The following is a 21,835-nucleotide window of genomic DNA, read 5'->3' as shown; positions in this document are numbered from 1 at the left end:
TCCTGTGCCCCAATGGGGTCCACTGCTGCCTTTACCTCTGCTTCCTGCACAGGTGGCAGAGGTAGGGTGCTGCTGTGGCACCTCAGCTGCCCCCGTGAGGGAGGAGCAGTCAGCCTGTGCTTTCCCTCGCCGCCTCCAGCACCTTTGGGGCAGCAGGGCCGTGCCCTCGGGGCTGCATCCCCGGCTCCTCCTGCCTCCCGGACTGAAGGCAGGAGCAGGGAGCTGCCTCTGCTTGCCCCTGCCCCTCGCTTTGTCACCAGGGGGGCACCGTGTAGGTGCCGCTGGCACCCTGCGGGGGGGGGGGGAACAAAATTCACCGGGCGGAAAGCCCCGAGCCGGGGGGAGCCACGCCGAGCCTCTGTGAGGCCCGGGACCCATAACCCTGCGAGGCCCCGGGGCCACCACACCCCCCCCCGGGGCCACCACAACCCCCTTAGGCCCCCCCCCCCCCGGCTCCGTTCCGCCTTCGCTGCTGCGCGTTTTGGCCCCTCTCGGCCGCCGTCCCCTCCACCCGTCCCCGTTCCCCCCCCCCCCCAGGCCCCGGCGCCGTCCCCGCGGCGGGGCGGGAGCGAGGGAAGATGGCGGAGGGCCTGGAGCGCGTCCGCGTCTCGGCCGCCGAGCTGCGGGACATGGTGGCGGCACAGGCCCGCGCCGCCGCCGCCGGGGGGGGGCAGGTGAGGGGGGCCGGGGGGGCTCGGGGAGTGGGGTTTTGGGGTTGGGGGATCCCCGGTTCCGTAGCCCTGAGGGCAGCGGGGGCGGCTCGCGGAGCGGGGCCGCGTCCTCGCCGCCCGTCGCCGTGGTGAGAGAACGCGGGGGGCGGGGGGGGGGGCGTCCGTTTGTCCGTCCGTCCGTCCGTTTGTCCGTCCGTCCGTTTGTCCGTCCGGGTGTCCGTGGCGGGGCAGGCCCGGCCCCGGCCCTACAGCATCCCGGAGAGGGGGGCAGGCACCGGCCGGGGCTGAGCGGGGCGCCTCAGCCCGGTGGAAGGCAGGGAGCTGCCCGCCCCCCCCCCCCGGCTTCAGCTGGAAGTTTTTAACCCGCGAGCCGCGGCTGCTGCTTGGAGGCAGCCTCCGGGGCCCGTCCGTTTCGCCCTCGGCACCTCGGTGCTGCGGGGGTTGCGCTTTGTGTGTGTGGGGCCGGGCGGCTTGATCGGGCCTCGTTTCCTGGTTTCCTCCGAGCCCCGACCGAGAATTTCAGGTCTGGTCTCCGGGAGCAGCCGCCAGGCCGTCAGGCTCGTTGCTTCTGCTTAATATTCGTCGTTATTTTCTCCCGGCGCGTGGTGGGAGTAACTCCCGTCTCTCGATCTCTCCCTAGAAAACATGACGGAGGTGAAGGAGCCGAGGCACCGCAAAGACAACAGGCGCCCGGACCTGGAGATTTACAAGCCCGGCCTCTCCCGGCTGAGGGGCAAGCTCGTGTCGCCGAAGCACGAGGCCGCCGAGAAGGAGAGGAGCGGGGCCAAGGAAGGCAAGGAGGAGAGCGCTGCTGGGAAGGGCCCTTCGGCAGGAGGGGCTCCAGTCGCAGAGGACTTCGGCAAAGGCGACAGCCACGGGCAGAACGGCCCTTTGCAGGGGAACGAAGAGACGGAGGCTAAAGGTGGGCGTCAGAGCCAGGAGAGCTCGTGCAAACAGCCCGCTGCGGATGAGTGGTGTCCCAAGACCACGAGGAGAGCCAAGAAGCCGGACCAGCAGATCTACCAGCCCGGGAAGCGCCTGCATTCGGTTGCCAAAGAACCGGCCCCGCGCTCAGCTGCCGAGGAAGTCGCCTCCAAGATGGAGCAGCTGAGAGTCGAGGGAGACAAAGAGGCTGAGAAAGGTAGCGGAAAAGACACCAGGAAAACCAAACCGGGCAAAGAGGACAGAGAGGGAAGCCAGGCCGGGGAAGGAGGGAAAACCTCAAGGGGAGAAAAAGGAAGACGGGCGGAGCGAAGCGACAGGCTGAGGAGAGCAAACGACGAGGTGATGCAGGGGAAGCTGGGCTCCACGAAGCGCTACTCCCGCTCTGACAAGCGGCGCAGCCGATACCGCACCTGCAGCACCAGCTCAGCCGGCAGCAACAACAGCGTGGACGGGGCCCCGCTCGTGGACGGGGTGGAGAGGCGGCAGGAGCGTGCCAGGGAAAGGGCACGTGCCAGGAAGCAGCTCTCTGCGTCCTCCACGGACTCCTTGGACGAGGACAGAATCGACGAGGCAGAAGCGTACGTCCCCAGCAGGCTTGCAGACAAGAAGAAGCGTTCAGAGCAGGGTCGAGCGTCTCGGAGCGAGAGCGAGTGGAGCAGCAACGGCCGGGAGGTGAAGGGGTCCTTCCGAGTCACGTTTGACAGCAGGACCATGAGCAGGGATATCAGCCTGGCAGACGCGGATAAAAAAAAGCCCCCGAAGGCGTTTGCCACTTGCAATGACTCAGAGGCTTCGGAGGCGAGGAGCCAGAGCAGAGAGCCCCAGGGGAGGGGCCGCGGGATCCTCTTCCTGCCCGCCAACACGGACCTCTCTGCCAGCACCGCGGGCTCCCCCGAACCCGGCCACCCCGGGCCCCGGCTGCTGCTCGCCGGCGCCGGGACCAAAAGCTCGCGAAGCCGGGGCCGAGGCGGCACCGCTCGCAGGCTGTGGGACCCCAACAACCCGGACCAAAAACCCGCCCTGAAGAGCCAGAGCGCTCAGCTCCACTTCCTAGACACGGACGACGAAGTGAGCCCCACCTCCTGGGGGGAAGCCCGCCAGGCCCAGACGTCCTACTACAAGTTCCAGAACTCCGACAACCCCTACTACTACCCCCGGGCCGCCGCGCAAGGCCCGCAGTATCCGTACGGCGGCTACTCCCTGCAGTATCCCGTGGGTCCGAGCAACGGGGTGTACCCAGGAGCCTACTACCCGGGGTACCCCGGCCAGGCGGGGCAGTACGTGTGCGGCCCCCTCCCCCCGGCCCCTCTGAGTCCCGAGATGGAGCAGCAGATGCGGAGCATGCAGCAGCAGGAGCTCAGCAAGCTCCTGCGCGAGGCTGGGAACCAGGAGCAGCAGCTCAGCAATCTGCTTTCCAGAGACCGCATCAGCCCGGAGGGGCTGGAGAAGATGGCCCAGCTGAGGTTAGTGGCAGGGTCTTTTCTGCTACCAGCACGGTTATCGAGAGCACGGGGGTTCCCGGAGGACCTGGTAGAAGGAGATTTTGACGTCTGGGAGACTGGGGCAGTAGCTCGCAGGCTTCTGAGGTGCTGGGGCCGTTCGTCACGTGCTAATGGTGTTTGGTATGAGGAGGAAAAGTGTGGGCGAAGATCTTGTTTGCCCAGGCTGGGAGCTAAGCTGTGGCTTCTCGCGGTTGTGGAATGCCGCGTGTGTATTGCAGGGCACGCACCCCCTGCAGCTCTCGGGTTCTTCTTCCCCTGCTGGAGCTGGTCTCTGTTGGTTCCAGTGCTCTCAGCGTTTGCTGGTGTACTTCTCCTTTCTCACCTGTCCTCGGCTGTCAGCTGATTTGCATCGTGGGCTTCAGTGCAGCGGCTGTTGGCTCGAGCTCTCGGAGTGCCGCCTGGATGCCCGCGTAGCAGTGGCAGCGCTTTCCGAGTGCAGGGCGGTTTTGTTCTTGACACCGTTCAGCCCCGCGCCGTGCAGTGTTCCAGCAGGGGTGGCCTGGCGAGGCCAGCTAGCAACAGGGAAGCGACACTGGTGCCCTGGAGGGTAGTTTACGTGGCTGTAGCAAGGTTCTGCTTGGCATCTTCCACGTTCGCCTGTGACCTCTGTGTCTCTGGGGCTTCTCTGGGGCTTACTTTCAGAGCCAGCTGGCAGCACGTCCGGCAGGTAAGCTCGTTTCAGGGCTTGCTCTGTGATCTGCGGCCTCACAGCGCAGACCTCAGGGTGCGATGTGTCTGCATTAACACAGCGCCGGAGGTTTCGGGTCAGGGCGTTCAGGGCGCCCGGAGCTGTTACCTGGAGGGCGAGGACAGGCCGTGCAGTGCTGCTGTGGCCAGCGCTCCTGCCCTGCCCTGGGAGCACCGGGACAGATGGCCCCTTCCCCGTCTGTTCCAGTGCACCCCCTGCCCGTGTCCCGGTGCCTGCTGTCAGCCTGGCAGTGGGGCTACTTTGGCGCTCGGCTTCAGGGGCTTCTTAATCCCTGGGGCTTATTTAGGACCAGAGGGAACGGCTTCGAGTTGCGCCAGGGGAGGTTCAGGTTGGAAATGAGGAAAAAATTCCTCTCGGAAGAAGCAGTCAGGCGTTGGGACGGGTTGCCCGGGGAGGTGGTGGAGTCACCGTCCCTGGGGGTGTTGGAGGAAAGTTTGGATCTGCTTCGCTGGGAGCTTCCCCCAGATAGTGTGGAGCTGCTTCTGGCCTGTCGCTATTTTATTAAGTTGAGAGGAGGAATTCTGCTCCGGGGGCTGGGCTGGGCTGAGGGTAGCTGGTGAGGGGAATGAGCTTTCTGTTACCCTGAGGCTTATTTCCTTCAGGTGTAACTTCCTGTGCTCGTTTTTGAGGGAATAGGGTCTCTGTTTCCACTGTGTATTTTGCGTGGATGGAAGGGAGGTACGGATCGCTGTAACGGCAGGACATCTCCTGCTCTTTGGTTCTGTGCGCGCTTGTTCCTGGCCCGTAGGGGCTGGGCTGTGCTCAGAAGGAGCAGGGCCTGGTCGTGTTGTATCAGGAGGCAGTTGTGGCTTGCTCTTCCCAGTGGCAGAGTTGTCACAGGGTCTCCTAGCTCTTTGGCAGGCACAGAAGGGAGCTGGTCCTTTCAGATTTGCCCTGCTTGGAGCCAGAAGGGTGGTTGCAACAGCTCCCGTCTCTCTCTAGAACGTGTGGAAGCATCAGTTGCCGTAGCTTGCGAGCTGGGTGAAGTGCTGATACCTCGTTCTCGCTAGGCAAAAAGCATCGGATGGCTCAGCACATGTTCCCTGCAGCTCAGCTGGGCGGCTGTGCGCACCACCGACTGTGTTTCACCCTAGGCTGGAGATGCTGCAGCTGTACGAGCGGTGCATCCTGATGGACATCGAGTTCTCGGACGCGCAGAACGTGGACCAGCTGCTGTGGAAGAACGCCTTCTACCAGGTGATCGAGAAATTCCGGCAGCTTCTCAAGGACCCTCTGGGGGAAAACGCCCAGGAAATTCGGATCAAACTTCTCCAGCTTCTAGACGAGGTAAGAAGAGAGAAACAACCCCAAACTCCACGAAACCTTTGGGTGGGATTGGGTGGTGTTTGGGGTGGTGTAGCTCGACGAGCCTTCCTGGTCCTGCTTACCTCTCTGTGTGCCTTAGGCCATGCAGGGAGAACGCTCAGATGGATGGTGATTTAGTACAGCAGCCCTGGGTCCAGGCGGATGTTTGTTGTAATTTAAACCAGGCTTGTTTCGGTGGGTTCTGTTTTAATTAGAAATTAGTTCAAGCTAAAATGAAATAAACATCCTTACGTGGAAATAAGCAGAGGCGTTCATGGAGGCGTTTGTGCCCTCTTTATCAAATTTGCTTACGGGCCGTTCTGTTGGACTGGGCAGCTTAGTGTACTCTTCGTAAAAGGCAGGCTGACAGATCCGAGAGGACGTGTTTTATAGAATTATGTTGGTAGGGAGGGGCTGCTGGAGGGCTTCAGTCCAGCCTCCTGCTCAGAGCAGGACTGTGGCTAGCACTAAATCAGGTCAGCCCTGACTTTGTCTCGTCCAGTGCTAAAAACCTCTGAGGCTGGAGGTTGTGTGGCCTCATTGTTACTTTCTGAAGAGAAACGGCCCAAACCTCAGGGAGAGGAACCTTTCTTGCCCGTGGTAAGGGACGGTGTGGTGGCTTTGCCTTGCCTGGAAGGTTTGTAACATCCAGGTATGTGTGTGTTTTGCAGGGCACTTTGTTTTTCGACGGCTTGCTCCAGAAGCTGCAGGTGTCGTACCAGTTCAAGCTGGAGGACTACATGGACGGGATGGCCATCCGCAGTAAGCCCCTGCGGAAAATGGTAGGTTGGCTTCCTCCTGGAGCCTTCTCACCCTGTGAGCTGCGCGCAGCGGGCTGAGCTCAGCGTGCTGCCCGTGCCAAGAGGTAGGCAGCTGCACTCTGAATAGATGTCAGTGTGTTTGCAGGGAACCTCAGCTGTTAGAGAACTTGTTGAACCAACTCCAGTGCATTAACATTTCTTGGCATCCTTTGCAAAGAAGGAACTCTCTTTTTTTTCTTTCTTTTTTTTTTCCCTTTTTAAAATCGGTTCTGTGACCAGGGCTAATCAAGGGAAGGAAGTGTCCAAAGGTGCCCTGGCTTTGCCTTAGCTCTTTAACATCTCTTATTCCTGTATGTGGAATTCAGAATAACGAACAAGGGGAGCGAACAGTTGCGCTGTCTCTCTGACACTTGACAGCGATTGCCCTGAGCTGTGAGTGCAGGTGTGAGGGACAGCTGGAAGAGGATATTTTAGTCCAGCTACGTTCCCAGAGATGTGTTTGTGTTAACCAGTTTGTCCTCCTCAAATTGGTCATGGACTGAATGAGCCACGGATTCCGAAACCCACCTCCTCTGGGCGAGAACTAGGACGTTGATGTAAGGGAGTAGCTGTTTGGGGATTGGGTTGCCGTCGCAAATGCTGAAGCAGTGCCCTGGAGCCTCGTCATTTAATTCTATGGCCCTTCTGTGAGACCTTCGGTTTGGCAGTGACCTCCTCCTACAGTCCCTGCATGTTCACTGGGGTTTAAGGTGAGCCGGGGCGCGCAGCTCCCACGTAACGTCCCGCATTCTTCCTTCCAGGTGAAATACGCGCTGATCAGTGCTCAGAGGTGTATGATTTGCCAAGGGGACATCTGCCGATACCGAGAACAAGCAAACGATACAGCCAACTATGGAAAGGCACGCAGGTATTGTGTTCCCCACCCCAGGGCTGGGGAAAGCTCTTCCTCTATCTGGTTACAAGGGCCGCATCTCATTTCGTGCTTTAACTTGCCTCTAGCCTCTTTTTATGACTCCTCGTTGTGTTGCGGTCCTGTGAAGCTGAAAGGTGTAGCCTAGCCTGCTTCGCTACCCCAGACAGCACCCCGCAGATCTGTCTTCCTCCAGTCTGGGTGGAGGTTGTCCCGTGCTGATCCCGCGACAGGGAGGGTTTACGCTGCTGAGGCTGGCAGAATGACTGTCGTGTTTTCTGCTAGCTTTTCAGCTAGGGGAGGTTCCCGTGTATGTGTCCGTATGCTCCGACTGCATCAGGAGTTACTGGCGCTTGTTGCTTCCTGACACTCTTGCTTTGCCTGGTATACTGTCATTTTTTCTGATTTTTTTTTTATTATTATTTTTTTTTCTGGAACAAAGGCTGATGGTGGGCAAGTGAGCCTGTCATGGGGCATGGAGCCCTGAAACTTGTAGTGGTTTGCAGAACAGGGCTGGGAAAGTTGCCTGGTTTGAACCTGCGGGCATCATGGAGTGTGCTGGTATCTCAGGGGCCGGGAGGAACGTTCTACGTTTGTGATGTGTCTGAACAGAGTGCCAGATCGGTGTGGCGTGTTATAAACTGGATAACACGATTGAGGGAGAATAGAGAGGTTGGAGGAATGGGCTGTCACTGAACTGATGTCTCTTGTTCTGGGATGATTAAATATCTTGAAAATATTGGAAATGAGCTAAGCAACCAGGAAGGTTTGGTTCCAGCTGCCAAAAAGGCTGAAAAGGGGATGGAGAGAGAAGTGTTTTCCTAATAGCCCGTTCTCTGTGCCTGAGGCTGCACTGGGGACAGCGCTCGCTGGATCTGGCTAAATACTTGTCTGCAGGCTGAGCCAAGGACATTTCTTTCTCCAGCTGTCTGCCTCGCCCTCTTGTCCTGTGCCCTGGCTCTGGCTCTCCAGGCCGGGTACAGGCTTGCTGGCTGTGCACGCTCACGCAGGCAGAGGGCACTTGTGCAAAGGGCCTGTTCCCTGCAGGGCCGCCAGTGCTTCGGAGGGAATTCTGTGCCCTTAGCAGCGAGGAAGGCAACCTAACTTTTTCTCTGTTTCTTCTATTTCTCAGCTGGTACCTGAAGGCTCAGCAAATCGCTCCCAAGAACGGCCGCCCGTACAACCAGCTGGCACTCCTGGCCATATACACGGTAAGGTGCTGGTCGTGCGAGAGTGCAGCAAGCACAGGAAGAGCCTCAGGGAAGGTTAGGGGTTTCCATCTGGTGGAGGAGGACGTTGTTTAAGGCAGTGCTTCCAGCTGTTTTTTTTTAAAGAAAGGAAAAAGCTGGTGGCAGGGCGTGCTCTGTGGATCCCAGCTGTTGTGGCTTCAGGCAGCTTGGTTAGATACGCACTGCTGCTGAAGTCTGTCAGCATTCTGGGGACTGCTCTGTAGGCTGTTGGGAGTTCACGTTTTGAAAGTGGGTTGCGTTTTAAGGTTTTGCATGAGATTCTTGTGCTCAGGACCATGCTGTCGTGAGGATCCTGTTCCTGCTTGCCACGCCTTCAGTGAGCACTAGTCTAAGCAACATCAACATGCGACTTCCTTAGCTTTCAGTTTTGCTGGCTACTCCAGCCATGCAGGAAGGCTTGTTGCAAGGAAGCTTTGCAGCAGATAATGGGGCAGAGGGACTGGTGGGGATCTGCCCGTTTACAACGCTGAAAGGTGCTGGTTTAAAACACCAGTTCAAAACTGCAGGGTTTAGAAACGCACTTCCCTCGGGGCTGGGAATGACCTTTCTGACTCCCAGTGCGGGGCTTGGAGCAGCAAAGTGTCCTGCCATGCTGGGGTGGTTTGTAAGGCCAGCAGCACGCAGGCAAAACCCTAAATAGCTGCGGGTCTTGGTAGTATAAAGACTTGGAGGGTGCTTTCTCGGTGTTCCCTGTGCTGGCCTGTGGGAGGAAAGATGCTGAGAGGTTGCTTGCGTGTGGAGGGATTAGCCCAGGGACAGGCTGAGGTGCGGAGGGCATCCTTCTGCGCCCCTGCCAGGAGTCTGGCAACCCCTCCAGTATTCCTGGGCCTCTGCTCTTGTAAAACCCACGTGGAGTCATTTCCATATTCACAGCAATGTTGCAGAAAGTTATTTGCCGAACTGTCAGAAATTCAGCGCTTGTACTGCTGCCCTTTGCCGTGATGTCTGCCGAGAGATTTTTTTGTGTGAGCCTCTGGGTTAACGGCTTCTGCGGCAGCCTCAGGGCTGGTGGGGGCGAGCCTGCAGGCTGCTGCGGCACCTGCGCTCCCTGACCCCAGCAAAGTGCTTGAGCCTGGGGCTGGCTCCCGTAGGTGGCTGTGAACGGGGATGCAGAAGTCAAGGTCCTGCTCGTCTGTAGGGCTGCTCTTGCTGCGTGAACGTCTGTCCCAGGCAGTATTGAGGGAGAGGGAAAGGGTATTGAATATGGAGGGGGAATTCTGTGGGGGCTTGGCCTCGAACTTCCCAGGATGAGCGCTAGCTCTGGGTCTGGTTGTGTTTTTGCAGAGGAGAAAGCTGGATGCTGTCTACTATTACATGCGCAGCCTGGCTGCCAGCAACCCCATCCTCACAGCCAAGGAGAGCCTCATGAGCCTGTTCGAAGAGACAAAACGCAAGGTGAGGCTGGGGGCTGAGATGCGGGATGCGGCGGCTGCCTGAGCTGGCTCTCAGCTGGAGAGCTGAGGTCTGGAGAGAAGGGTGCTGGTGGCTTTGGGGCTTGGAGTCGCCACCAGTCTTCTTCTAAGAAATTCCATACTGGGAGTCAAAAGAGAGAGAGGGAGAGAATGATGCTGCCTGTCTGCAGACTGCTTTTGGGTCTGTGTAGTCAGCTGAATCTCTTATTTCTGGGTCACCGACTGTAAAACAGCCCAGCTCAGCGAGGGCTGGAGGTTGCTGTGTTTTGCAGCACGGCCTCAGCATGCAGCTGGGTTATTGCCTCATCCCACCGAGGTGGGCAGCAGAGGCTGCAGTCCCTTTGTGCCCCAAATCAAAAATGCAGCGAGTTGGCTGCCGAGCGCTGCTAGGACCGGACACAGCTTCTCTTGTCCCGGTGCAGTCAGATTGAAAATCCTCTCACCTGTGCCATCCTGTAGTGTCAGAAACCAAATTCTGAACCTGTCAGTGAGTCACTGTTGTTTTGAAGCTGGCGCAAAAGCCACTTTCTCCATGTAAATGAAATATATTTTCCCTGACCCTTGATCCCTGGATGACCTGAGCCTGTCCCGTCCTCGCAGGCGGAGCAGATGGAGCACAAGAAGCATCAGGTGCTGGAGCTGAGCCCCAGCCGCCGGGGGAAGGGCAAGAAGTCCACGTTGCGACAAGTTGGGGACGACGCCACGCGGCTGGAGATCTGGATCCATCCCTCCCACCCCCGCTCCTCCCAGGGCCACGAGTCCGGCAGGGATTCTGAGCAGGACAACGGTCTTGGGAACCTCAGCCCCAGCGACGTGAGTACTGCAGGAGGCGGCTGTTGGCTTTGGTGTCATGTGTTTGGAATGCAGTGGAATGACACTGGATCTGTTTTGCTTTCCTGTTGCTAAATTTTCCAGTGTTTTGGCTTCCCCTATGGGAGCTGTGCCTTGGGTCAGGCTGAGGAGCTGGTGACCTCGTGCCTCTCATGTTTAAACCATGTTGTTACCATCCCTTTCTTGGCAGCACGTGCTGGTGGGGCTGATACGGAATAGGAGAGGCACGAACAGAAGATGCAGCAAAATGCCTCTGCGGCAGGCTCTGGCTTGGGTGAGGTTGCCGGTGGGAAATGAGGTCAGATGCTGAGGACCGGGGTTAACGGTGACCCTGGAAGCTCCAGGGCTTGTTCTGGAAGTGCCGTGTGTCCCAGCGCAAACTCCCGATCACCTGGCGCTGGGACAAACGCGAAAACCGTGCTTTTAATTTCCAGTGTAGGTGTTGCGTTTGCGTTACTCGTTCTGCTGAGGAAAAATCTCTTGTAAGGATTAAAAAATGGACTACTGGTATCTCACACCGGGCTGTTCGAGCTGCGTACCTTGCAGAAGGAGCCCGGGTGAACTCTGTTTGGGCCCAGGAATGCAGGCAAAGGCAGTGATGGTTGGGAGCTCATCCCCTAGGAATCCTTGCATCGCTTTGGCACATGTGGCCTGCAGGAGGACTTGCCAGGGAGCTCTGGGCTGCCTGTCCTAAAATGGCTGTTCAGGATGGGAGCTGAGCAGGGCTGGGAAGGCCTCCTCTGCATACTGTGGGGCCCAGGGCTTCTCAGCTCTGATGGCGCTTTTATAACTGGTTTGTGACTTCAGCTGGGTGGAACTGGGGTGAAGCCTTAGAACTGTGAAAGATAAGCTCTGGCACACTGCTGCTGCATTTTTTGGATGTTACTGCCCTCAGTTGTTTTCCCTCTCCTCGCCTTCTCTTCTGGAGACCTTTGCTTCCTCAGCATCATCGAAAGGAACGTGCCAGGCTGTAGCATCTCCATAAATCATTGATGGATGTGCTTCGACGTAAGATGCTGTGAGTGTTTTTGAGGCACTGGGAGTTTCTCTTTTTGCAGTGCTCCCATGTGGGGTGGTGTAACCGCTAGCGAAGCGGGGGGCCGTGATGTTTGCAGTGTTCGTAGCGCGGCGGCGTTTGCTGGAGCTTGCCCTCGCTCTGTTCAGTGGGGGCTGCACTGCCTGAAGCGCAGGCCACTGGCCACGCCTGTACAGACTCTGTCTGATTAGTCTTGGTCTCTCCGGCTGTTTGAAATGTTGGCTTGCGGAAAGCTGCTCCCACTAACACCGAGAGGCTGCACAGCCAGAACCCCAAAGGCAGAAGGGCAGGGAGAGCTGAGGGCACCGGTTTGGGCACTGCTGGTTCTGGCAGCCAAGATTTTAATATTTGGGCTGCAGTGCACTGCTCTGCTCCTCTTTTGCTGGCACAACTGCTTACGGAGCCGCGCCACAACCGTGTCACCAAACCGATGTGGATTAAAAACAACCAGGTGAAGCAGAAATCTGCAATCTGTGTCCGCTCCCAAAGTTCCCATGCTGCGAAGCTGGGGGCCGGACGAAAACAGCAGCTCTTTGGGAGGAAGCTCTGTGCTTCTCCAGTCCTTGCAGCCTCCTACGCTCTTCCTCACCTCGGCGGTGCTTTCGGGGGACTGGAGAGGAGCTGAGGAGTCTGCGTGTTGCCACTGTGTGGCACTGTTTGGCCTCAGAAGGGCCCTGCCTGGGCCAGAGGCAGGCAGCAGCCCTCATCCTGGCAGCACCTCTGCCCCACATCGCAGCAGGCCCGCTCCCCGCGCGGGCTGGGGCGGAAGGGAACAGCTCTGCTCCCAGGGGAAGTGTGCCAGTGCTTACGTGTCATTTCAGAGAAATGAGCCTGAAACTGTGTCACTGCCTCCCGGTGCCTTCCTCGCCAGCGTGAGCCCTGGGGAAGGCTGGGGCTGGTTTTCCGTTCCTGCTGACAGTTGTGCTCCGCAGGTAGCTCCTCGGACAGCAGCGTTTGCGGCAGCCGTTTGCTATTTCTGGCCCAGAGAGGGTAATTTTTTGGCTCAGAATGGGAAAGTGTTGAGCTTTCAGGAGCAGGGACAACACGAACGTAGACCCTAACAGCTCTGGCCACATACAGGCAGGGGGTGGGAGCAGGCTCCTTGTGCCCTTCAAACAGGCCGTTGCTCCAAACCCAGCCCGAGCTAAAGGAGCCTGGCAGTTTCGTAGGTAACGTGAAACGGGTTTGGGATGTTTTGCATCCTCGCTGGCTGCCTCCTTTGCTGTGCAGGCAGTTAAGTAGCGGTGCTGCGTGGTGGCACGCTGGGCAGGGAGATGCTGAACGCTTCCCTCCCAGCACCTCCTGCTGTGCCTGCTGCCCTCTCGGTGAGCAGAGCCTGCTCAGTGCATGCCTGCCTGCTGCTTTTTTGTTTTCCTCCCCCTTCTGTGGCCCTATACAAAGGCCCAAACCCCGTTACTTTATTTCAGGGTCAGAAGCTAGCCGAGTGGAGTTAGTGAAGCGTGACGGCGGGGCTGCAGAAGGGCAGCTCGTGCTGCAGCCATTGCTGTGGCAAAGGCAGCGTGCGGTGCTGGCAGCTTGCCTTGGCACCGTGTGTTTAAGGTAGAGGCTTGGCACAGCTGCTGCTTCCTCTCTTTGCTACGTCATCTTCTTCTAGGAAGAGGCAGAACTGGAAGCGTGTGCCACGTGCCCGCACCAAGGGCCGTGCAGCTTCGTTTGGCCCCTTTCTCAGTAACCGGGTTCGGCGCTGCTGGCACGGAGGGCACGGGGAGGTTTCAAAGCCAGCAGAAGAAGCGTTTGGGTCGAAGCCCGTCCTTTTTGTGCTTAGGCTTTTGTCCGTTATGCCTGCAGCCTTCTGGAGTTTCGTTCTGTGAATCTTTCCTTCTGGCCGTTCTCTGTGGTCTCCTGTTTGTTGTTTGCTTCTTAGGTGTGCAGCGACACGAGAATCCGGGCTGCCCCGATGCCCCGCTTACCCGACAACGTAAGGTCACTTCGTGTAGGATTCCTACGAGAAAAGCAAAAAGGAGATTGAGCCAATGAGCGGCCGTATTCCCTTTTTTAAAAACAAAAACAAAAGCTGGATAGAGCGAAGCGAGCTGGAGAGCCAAGTCCTATTTCTTCGCTGCCATTGGTTTCGTTTGCCTTGGGTCTGTATTGATCTCAGGTCTGATAGGACTGGCTGCAGCTTGCCACGCAGACTGTGAATTGGTAGAGTAAACAGGGCAAACGTGCCGTCAGTCTCCTGAGAAAGTGTTAATATTACACTACGTTTGAGATTTTAATCACCCCTGTCAGGAAATGCTGAGTTAAGGTTCCCACAGTTGCAGTTGCCTGCTGCCTGCGCTCTGCAGCAGATACTTCCTTATGTTAGCACGCAGCGTGCATGCACCGACAGAGATTACTCCATAGCTGCAGCTAGGATTAGGGAAGAGAGGTTTTCCCTTGGCACAACAGTAATTGAATAATAGTTCTCTCCAGATGTCTGAATGCTTCAGAATCATTAACGAATTAAGCCTCCTAGACTCTTAGCGAGAGGTCAGTCTTGTAGAGCCAGCGCGAGTTTGGCCACCCCAAAAGGAGGGCCACCCAAAAAGCCCCTAGGAAAGCTGAGAGATCTGCTGAAGTTCAGAAGTTCGGAGCGGGTTTTAACCTCCATGTCCTTACCCAGGCTTTCCTCTCAGCAGCAGGGAACGCGGACATCGGGGTTTCCACAGATGGGCATTGAGTTTCACCAGGAGCTCTACCAAAAAAAGGGGGGAACAAAGTTCTCTCGGCAGGCCGGACGCCGTATCTTACTCCTGTATTTCCTCGTGGTTGCACGCCGTGCCGTTCTGTGGGAGCTCGCTGGTGGGTGCAGGTGCCAGGAGACAGCAGCAGTGCGTGGAGCTGTCAGCAGTGCATGTCCTGGGGTGTGTTTATTTTCTCTCAGGGGAGTGGTGCCGGTTTCTTCTGGACCCCACCATCACCTTCCACCCACCAAGCTCTAGAAAATGAGACGAGTGTTAAGCATGCAGGGGGGTGGTCCTCTGGTCCTCTCTGGCCCGATGAAGGCGCTGTCTCCTCGCAGCAGGGGAGGTTGTGGGATTTGTCCTGCTGCTTTTTTCCCCTCTAGGTCTGGATTCAGCCAACTGGGAACCCGTCTGGCAGTGCCTGGTTGGAGTTAGCTTCATGATAGCTTTGCCTGTGATTCTTTTTTGTTTTTATTTTATTTGTGAGATGAGACGTTTGCAAGGATTCTCCCCTTCTGTCTTTCTCAGTCCTTCTCTCCTGCTCTGTTTTATTTCTGTCATTGCTCGTCGTGTCTGAGGACCGTGATGCTGTGTCCGCTTTCAGCTCTGCAGCTGGATCGCGGTCCAAGACAGGAGAAGGCATTTTGGGGAGCACTTGTGCCTCCAGGAGCACTGGGGGGTCCTGGGGGCTCCCTGAGCCTCTGCCTTGATGGCGGGTGTGCGTCCTCGGCTGGGAAAAGGGTCACTGTCCTGGTCAGCTCCTGCATGTTTCACATCCGTTTTTCCTTGGCCGTGTTTGTTGTTTCTGCTCTGTGTACTTGTTCCTCTTCGGCAGCAGCCGCTCGGGTGTCTCTGGGCTGGCTCCTTCTCCCGGCTGGCTTCAGGCTGTGCGATTTTTCCTCGGGGTTCTGCATCTGGAGGGGAGCGCTTCTAGGGCGGCAGCGGGATCAGAGCTCCTGTTAGGCCGTTAGGGGGTTTTGGCGGGGGGGTTTTGGCCGTTTTGCCCCATCAGCCTGGCTTCTGCTTGGGCCAGGCACACGAGGTGGTGGCAGGGACCTGGGTTTGGAGCTGGGGTTCCCTGCTGCCAATACCCGCAGTCCCTGGGAGCTTTTGGCTTGCCGAGAGGCCGTTGTGGTGTGATCCGAGCATCTGTGAGCGTGGCCCGGCTTTTCCTGGGCAGATACCCACAGAAACACCCCTGTTTGTTTATTTACCCTTCCCTGCCAGCTCTTTTCTCACCTCGTAGCTCTTCTTCGTTACGCCCAACTAGGAATTAGTGACAGGTAAAAGCGGAGTTGACGCCGTGCTGTAGCAGCAGCTGCTCTGCCACACGTACACGTGGACACGAGGCCTCTCGGGAAGCTCGCTGATCCGAGGCACCCGTCCCCGGGTCTGCTGGTGGCAGCCTGTGTCCTCGCTGCCGGGCGGCGCTCCTCGGGACAGTGAAGGATGGTGCCTGCTCCTTTCTCTTTCCATGTAGGCTCTTAAGAATAATCCCTGCTGGCAGGAGTACAGGGCTCCGCGTGCGGCCCGTGGCGTCAGGTGGGCAGAGCGCTCACAGAGGGCCATTTTAGGAGCCTCTGGGGTGGAAGACAAGTCCGAGCAGCCAGGGGTTCGTGCTCCCGCTTTAGCTGGGCAGCCCGAAAGCCTGGCGGTGCCGTGGAGCAGGCTCTGCACTCGCCACCCGCTGCCTGCCTTCCCCTCGCTGCTGCTCCCGCGCAGGGTCACCCTTCAGGCTGCTGCTGCTGATGCCCTGGGAGCTCCCAGCCCTGTGCTAACTCTTGCCTGCTTTTATTTTACACCCAACGTTGTGCTCCCGTGCAGAGGGCGGAGGGGACGGAGGCCACGAGCCCGGCAGTGCCTGGAGATGCCCAGCGGCCGGGCTGCCCGCCGAAGCCGCTTCTCACGCCTGTCCCACATCTGAGCCGAGCCCGAGCGGTGGCGTAGGTGCGTCCCCAAAAGGGGGGGGGACACGGGAAGCGAGGGAGTGCCCCCTCGGCCTCTCTCGGCGCAGGAGAGCGACACGAGGTCTTGCAGAGGGCCTTGGGGCAGGCTGCCTGTCGGCGCCTTGCCGCAGGAAGGCGGCTGCTGTTAAGTGAGGAAGTTTGTCTCCTCCACGCTTAGGTGCTCTCTAGTATTTGACGCGAGCGATCCTCTCTGTGGGCTGGCGCGGTGCGGCCTGCCCTGGCCGTCAGGGGAAGGCAGTGCTTCCCCTCCAGCCTGCCGCTCTGCTCTCGTACCTCTGCCGTGCTGCAGCCCTCTGCTGAGCCTCCCCCGTGGCACAAAAAGGAGAGGGAGGCTCTTTGGGGCCAGAACAGCAAGCGCTGGCAGCCAGCTGAAGGCTGCCCCTCCTCATTCCTCTCCTTTGCCCACCACCCACGTGCAAAAGCAGCATGAGTTGTCGAGTCCTTAATTTTCAGGCCCAGAGCGGTGCTTGAGAGGGAGAAACGTGGAGTTCCCTCTGCCCTGCCCGGGCAGCCTCCTGCCCTCACCCCCGCAAGCTCGCAGGAAGCAGTTTGGTTTGGTTACTCATTCATGGAGGTCAGGACTGGGTCTGGGTTTTTTTTTCCCCTTTGTGTTTAGGAAACGGTTTACAAACTGTTTTGAGCACGGGGGAGCTGGTAGCGTGCGAAAGAGGCTTCTCAGGCTCTTTGCTGCTGGACTCGCGTTAATTCTCTGCCCTGCCTCCTTTTCTGTAATCTCTTTCTCGGTTGGCAGCGTGAGTATTTCTGAGTGCTTTCCCCAGGCTGCAAACCCTCCGCCTCCTGATCTGACCTCGGTCACCAAACCACCTCGGGGCTTTATTTTTACTCTAGCCGTTTGGTTTCGCGCGGTAAGGTTGGTTTCTTTCCCCCAGCAGTGAGAAGCCTCCTCTGCGGAGGAAGTAAAAGAGTGCCAGGCTGCAGTTGAAGCTGGTTAAACACCAAAACCACACTCCTAGCCTCTCTGGGCTTGAGACGTGACATTCAGCCATGCAGCTAGCGCTGCCTTTTGTGCCTGCTGCCAGTTGTGCACCCTCCCTGCTCGCGCTGAACTTCTAAAAAACTGTTCTTTTTTATTTTTTTTTAACTTCAAAACAGCGGTAAGAATCCTCAGCTGCAGTTCAGGCACTAGCAATCCGCCCAGAAACGCTGTAGCACGCTGCTGGGGCTCGTGATCCCCCGTGGACGCTCAGCACCGCTCTGCTGAGGCCTCCCCGAGCTCGGTACAGCTCAGGGAGCCTGCTGGCTGAGGCAGCGCGTGCACGCATGGCGTGTAGAACCCACATGTTGCTTTCCAGCACAGCTTGACCTTTTGTCACTACCCAGAAAGCGAAGGCTTAAGCTCTCGGTAAGAGTTTCCAGAAGTTGGTGTTGACTTTTAATTTATTTTTTTTTTTAATTTTTCTTAATTTTATTTTTAGACCGTGTTGGCGGTTTTATTTAACTGCGAAGGACAAGGCAGGGCCTAACGTTACTTGAAGGGGAGAAACACCGACATCGGTCTCCTTCCGGTAACGAGCATCTGGTGCTAATGTGTGCTGGTGGATCGGAGGTGGGAGCGCTACGAGGACATCAAGGGCCTCGTGCCTGTGCGAGAGGCTCCGCTACATCCCAGCGCTCCCGGAGAGGCTGCGGACGGGGTGGGGGCAAGGCTGCGAGTTCCAACAAGCCTCTCATGCTCTAAACCCAAGTACAATCATCCAGAAACCGCCTTCCCCTGTCGCTCGCTCTTTTCCTCATTTCCTCTCCTGCTGGTGCTGATCAGCCGGGGATTTGTGTGTAACCAAACCCCTCCCGCTGCCGCACGTGAGGCCTCGCTCGTGGCAGCGGGTCCGATGGGCCCGGCGCTGCGGAGCGCTGTCGGGCGGGGAGGGTTTGCGCTTCAGATGAGAATACTGCAGGAATTGGCAGCGCTGGTAGAGGAAGTAAAACGTCTAACAGCAGGACTGGGAAATTTCCCAGAGCAGGGCGAAGCCTGTCAGACGGTGATTGCTCTTGAGCTTTTTTTTTTGTTGTTTGTTGTTGGTCTAACCTTGATCTCTGTCTGCAGTTGGCCCGCTCCCACCTTTTCTGCCGTCTGTTGAACGCTTTTTGGGATGGCACCTCGTATTCCGCAGCCAAAACCCTTTATTTCTGCCACGGGGAATATTTATTTCTTTCCACTGTTGAATGAGCCACTTCCAGCCAGGCTTCGTATCCACTGTGGAGGTGGGTATTAGGAAAGAAACTTCCTTCCGGAGGATCAGGGAGTGGAACCTGCTGGAATCTGTGTCATTTCCTCTGTCCTTGGCTCTGCTCTTCCTCCCCAGCAGACCTCAGTGCTGCGTGGCGCACGGCGGAGACGAAGATGCCTTCGTGCCCCGGGTGAAACCACCCAGGTAGGAGCGAAGGCTCCGGAAGAGCTCCCCAGGCAGCGCCCTGCCCGCGCGTGGGCAGCCAGCTGCAGCGGTGGGAGCCGCGCGGAGCGCTGGCCGCCTCTCGCTGCCCTCTGCCCCGCCGGTGGACGCAGCTTGGGAGAGCAGGAGTGCGAAGAGCAGCCTGTGATAATGCTGTCAGCCTTCTGGAAGGCTCGGCCTCCGCTCAGCCTGTTGTCCAAACGTCTCCTCTGCCGGCCTCGTTCCTTCCTAAGCCTTTTTGGGTTAGATCTCTCCTGTCCTCACCTTTCTGAATTTCTCCTGTCGTCTCCCTCCTTCGTGCTTGACCCCACAGATGATCTGCTCTGGAATAGCGGAGAACGCTGACGACACCCCGAGCTACGTTAAGGGAAGATCTCTTACAAACAGGGCTCAGCACACGTCCCTTGGTGTCACGTTTTTATTGCAGATGCTGGTTTCTTCCTGGCACGCTGTGCGTGTTTGAGCATAAGCTGCTTTTTGCTGGGGCTTCAGCACGCAGCCTGCCCCTTACCTGCTGGACGAAGCACGGCCCTGCCCGGGTCATCTCTCAGTGCTTAACCAGATGCAGCCTTCAAGAGCTGAGCTTGTATCCTAAATGACCTGCAGCACCGGAGCCAACTTGTGAAACATTTAGTGTTGAAAGTGAACTTGATATCTCAGCTGAGGACCCTCTTTGGCGTGTTTGCATAGATTCATGGAGTTTATGGCCAGCAGGGACCATTAGATCATCTAGTCTGATCTCCTGTATATCACAGGTCCTTAAATTTCACCCTGCTACTCCTGCGTGAAGCCAAATAACTTGTGTTTGGCTAAAGCAAAACTTCCAGAAAGACATCCAGCCACGAGAATCCACCCTCTTCCTGGGGAGTTTGTTCCAGTGGTAATTGAGCTGGTTCTGAAACATTTGTACCTTGTTTCCAGAGCGAATGTTTCTAGTTTGTTCTTCTGCTTTGCTTTTCTGCTCGTGCAAAGAGCCTTTAAGTGCTGTGGAGGTCCTTTGCACGAAGCAACCAAATCACCTCCCAGGCTTTTTTGATACGCTAAGCAGATCGAGCTGTTTTTCACTGCAAGGCGTTATTTCTAGCCTTTGAAATCACTTTTACGGCTGGCTTTTGGACCTTTTCCAGTTTTTTCAGCATCTTTTTTTCTAAAATCAGGGCGCTAGAACTGGGTGCGGTATTTCAGCGTCGGTCTCGCCAGCGCCGTGTATAGATGGAAATGTGCTGCCCGGTGCCTGCTCTCTGCTCGTCTGAGCACCCTAACCCTTCTGCTGGCGCTGCACCGGGAGGTTAGCCTCTGCAGTCCCTCGAGCCTTAATGGAGAAGCTGCCTCGGGCTCAGTTTCCTGGAGGCATACTTTCCATGACCCCAGATGCGTAACGTGGCATTTGATGTCGGAAAATCTCAGATTGTGAAATGATTGTAATAACCTTGTGGGAATGCGCTGCAGCCATCCTTGCTTATCGTTCCTTTTGTGTCTCAGGCAGACGGACGATCGAATTTACTTTCAGTTTGTCGATAAAAACGCTGCCAGTGAGGCTCCACCAATCTCCTTCCACCCGGTTCAGTGAGGGTTCCCTGAAGACCGCTGCTTTTTAAGATGTTAACTCAATCAGGTTTTATTTAATTTTGATGTAGGGTGTTTAGTCTAATATTTTTTCAGGAATGCTGCATATTACTAATTTAAATGCTTTACAAGCAGCTTAGGTTACAAGTGTGGCTGAAGAGGAAATCGCATGCGTGTAAATATTCCATTTGACCCGTTTTCCTTAAACTGAAAGTCCTGCTAATAGCTTCATTACTAAATCACGTTAAACGTCCGCATAGGCCAGATATTTATTTCAGAGCCGGTGAAGTCACCGCTGCTTGATTTTACATTACTGAAGTGCGCGCTTTTCTTGCTTATGTTTCTCATTTCACCTGCTTTTGATGAAGGACTTCCCAAATGCCTCTCTTTGTCTTGCCGGGATGCTGACTTGTGACTTTTACAGCCATGAGATGTGTCCTGGAGTTGCTGCAGTCCACAAGATCAGGAAGCTGTAGGAGTGCATCAAGTTTTCTTTACCTGTAAATGAATTTCTTTAGCCTCGAGGCCACGAGACATCAGGATTCCCTCTTTTTTCCATGTCGTAGTAAATTGGATTTTACATTTGTGCAGTGTCTCGCGTTAAGTATGGGGATTCTCCCTGGAATTGCTTCTGTCGCTACAAAAATGAACCTAGTTCAGGGCAGGGCATTGCAACTGCTGAACAGAAACCTGCACTGGAACACGTGGCGAGGAGCAGCAAAGGCAGCTCTGTATCCATTCGTGGCTGCAGGTAGTGCACAAAGAGGAATTATGATGCTAATTAGCCCAGCTGGAATTTGCCCACAGCTCTGTAGCTATCTCGTAAATCCGGCAAAAGATGCCAGCCATCCCTGATAGCCCCCTTATGTGGACAGCCGTTTGCACAACGCGCTTTCCACCGGCACGCTGTTATAATTGCACCTGCAGCAGTGAAAACCTCCTGGTGCCTTGCCAGTGAAGCCCGCTGCAGCATCCTGGGCTGTCTGGGAAGCTCGCTCTCCGTGCTGGGTGCTGATTCAGTGAGATGGAGCCCCAGAGAGCTCCGCCAGAACCGTGCAGGTTAGGCATGGCGTGGGGAAAGGCTCGGGCTCCTTGTAGGGCCGCCTCCGGGGGAGATAATGGCCCCGCTGCTGCCCTTGGGCTGGGTCGGCGTGTAGCAGGGAAGGAGCCTGGGGGAGAGGGGAATAATTTTCACATGTAACGTGGCGTATCCAGCCCCTGAGCTGGGAGAGACAATATGGCATGGTTTGGGTGCCTGGATGTTATTTCACACCATTCCCAGCTAGGAAGCTGTGCCTGGAAAAGCCTGGCTGCCCAAGAAACCCCGAAAATATTTGGGATGAGTGTGGTACGTGTTTTGGAGCCGAACTGCGTGGCTCTGTGGTCTGTATCCCAACCCCTTGTCACTGAGGATACCCCGAGACTTAGGAGAACGCCCCGCTGTGCTCCAGTCCCTTCCACTCCAGTGGAGACAGCGCGTTTGTTACAGGCACTTCTGCATCTGGTCTCTTGATTAATGGACTTGTCTTTTGCAGCCTATTTTGACTCTGACACCGCTTTCTGCTCCGCAGATGCTTTGCTGATGTTGAAGAAAGTTTGCCTCGCTTGATAAAGACCAGATCCTGAAATTTACTTCCAAACCTGAAGTAACAATTTTTAACTTGAAACGGTTTTTTCCCCAGGAGTCGCGGCTCCAGAATCCTTCCCTTATTTGGTGCCTCCTTCGCAGCTGGGACCGATGCTCAGGTGCCAAAGCTCGGCGCGCTCCCCGCGGGGAGCCAAGCGGGTCCGTGCCGGGTTCAAGCACGGGAGCTCAGCTCCGTGGTGCTCCTTTTCCTGCGCACCCCGCTGGCATTTCCTGTGTTTCTGCAC

At 56.8% G+C, this 21,835-nt stretch overlaps 1 protein-coding gene across 6 annotated transcripts in view; it reads left to right on the top strand.

Annotated features, from left to right (window-relative positions):
• Window positions 1-884: 884 nt before the first annotated feature.
• SMG6 (SMG6 nonsense mediated mRNA decay factor) overlaps window positions 885-21,835 on the top strand; it is a 109,016-nt gene continuing 88,065 nt past the window's right edge. The window contains exons 1-9 of one of the 6 annotated variants that reach the window (XM_066979837.1): window positions 885-1,194; window positions 1,312-3,079; window positions 4,922-5,114; window positions 5,804-5,914; window positions 6,694-6,800; window positions 7,936-8,014; window positions 9,338-9,448; window positions 10,066-10,278; window positions 10,487-10,570. In XM_066979837.1, the coding sequence (XP_066835938.1) occupies window positions 1,317-3,079; window positions 4,922-5,114; window positions 5,804-5,914; window positions 6,694-6,800; window positions 7,936-8,014; window positions 9,338-9,448; window positions 10,066-10,278; window positions 10,487-10,570 (2,661 nt within the window). In that variant the 5' untranslated portion in view covers window positions 885-1,194; window positions 1,312-1,316. The remainder of the gene's footprint in view (window positions 1,195-1,311; window positions 3,080-4,921; window positions 5,115-5,803; window positions 5,915-6,693; window positions 6,801-7,935; window positions 8,015-9,337; window positions 9,449-10,065; window positions 10,279-10,486; window positions 10,571-21,835) is intronic. The other 5 variants (XM_066979835.1, XM_066979834.1, XM_066979833.1 and 2 more) reach the window with 5 other exon arrangements.

Source organism: Anser cygnoides, chromosome 18 (assembly GCF_040182565.1).
Source record: "Anser cygnoides isolate HZ-2024a breed goose chromosome 18, Taihu_goose_T2T_genome, whole genome shotgun sequence".
Taxonomy (NCBI): domain Eukaryota; kingdom Metazoa; phylum Chordata; class Aves; order Anseriformes; family Anatidae; genus Anser; species Anser cygnoides.
This window is presented reverse-complemented; position numbering and strand designations above follow the sequence as displayed.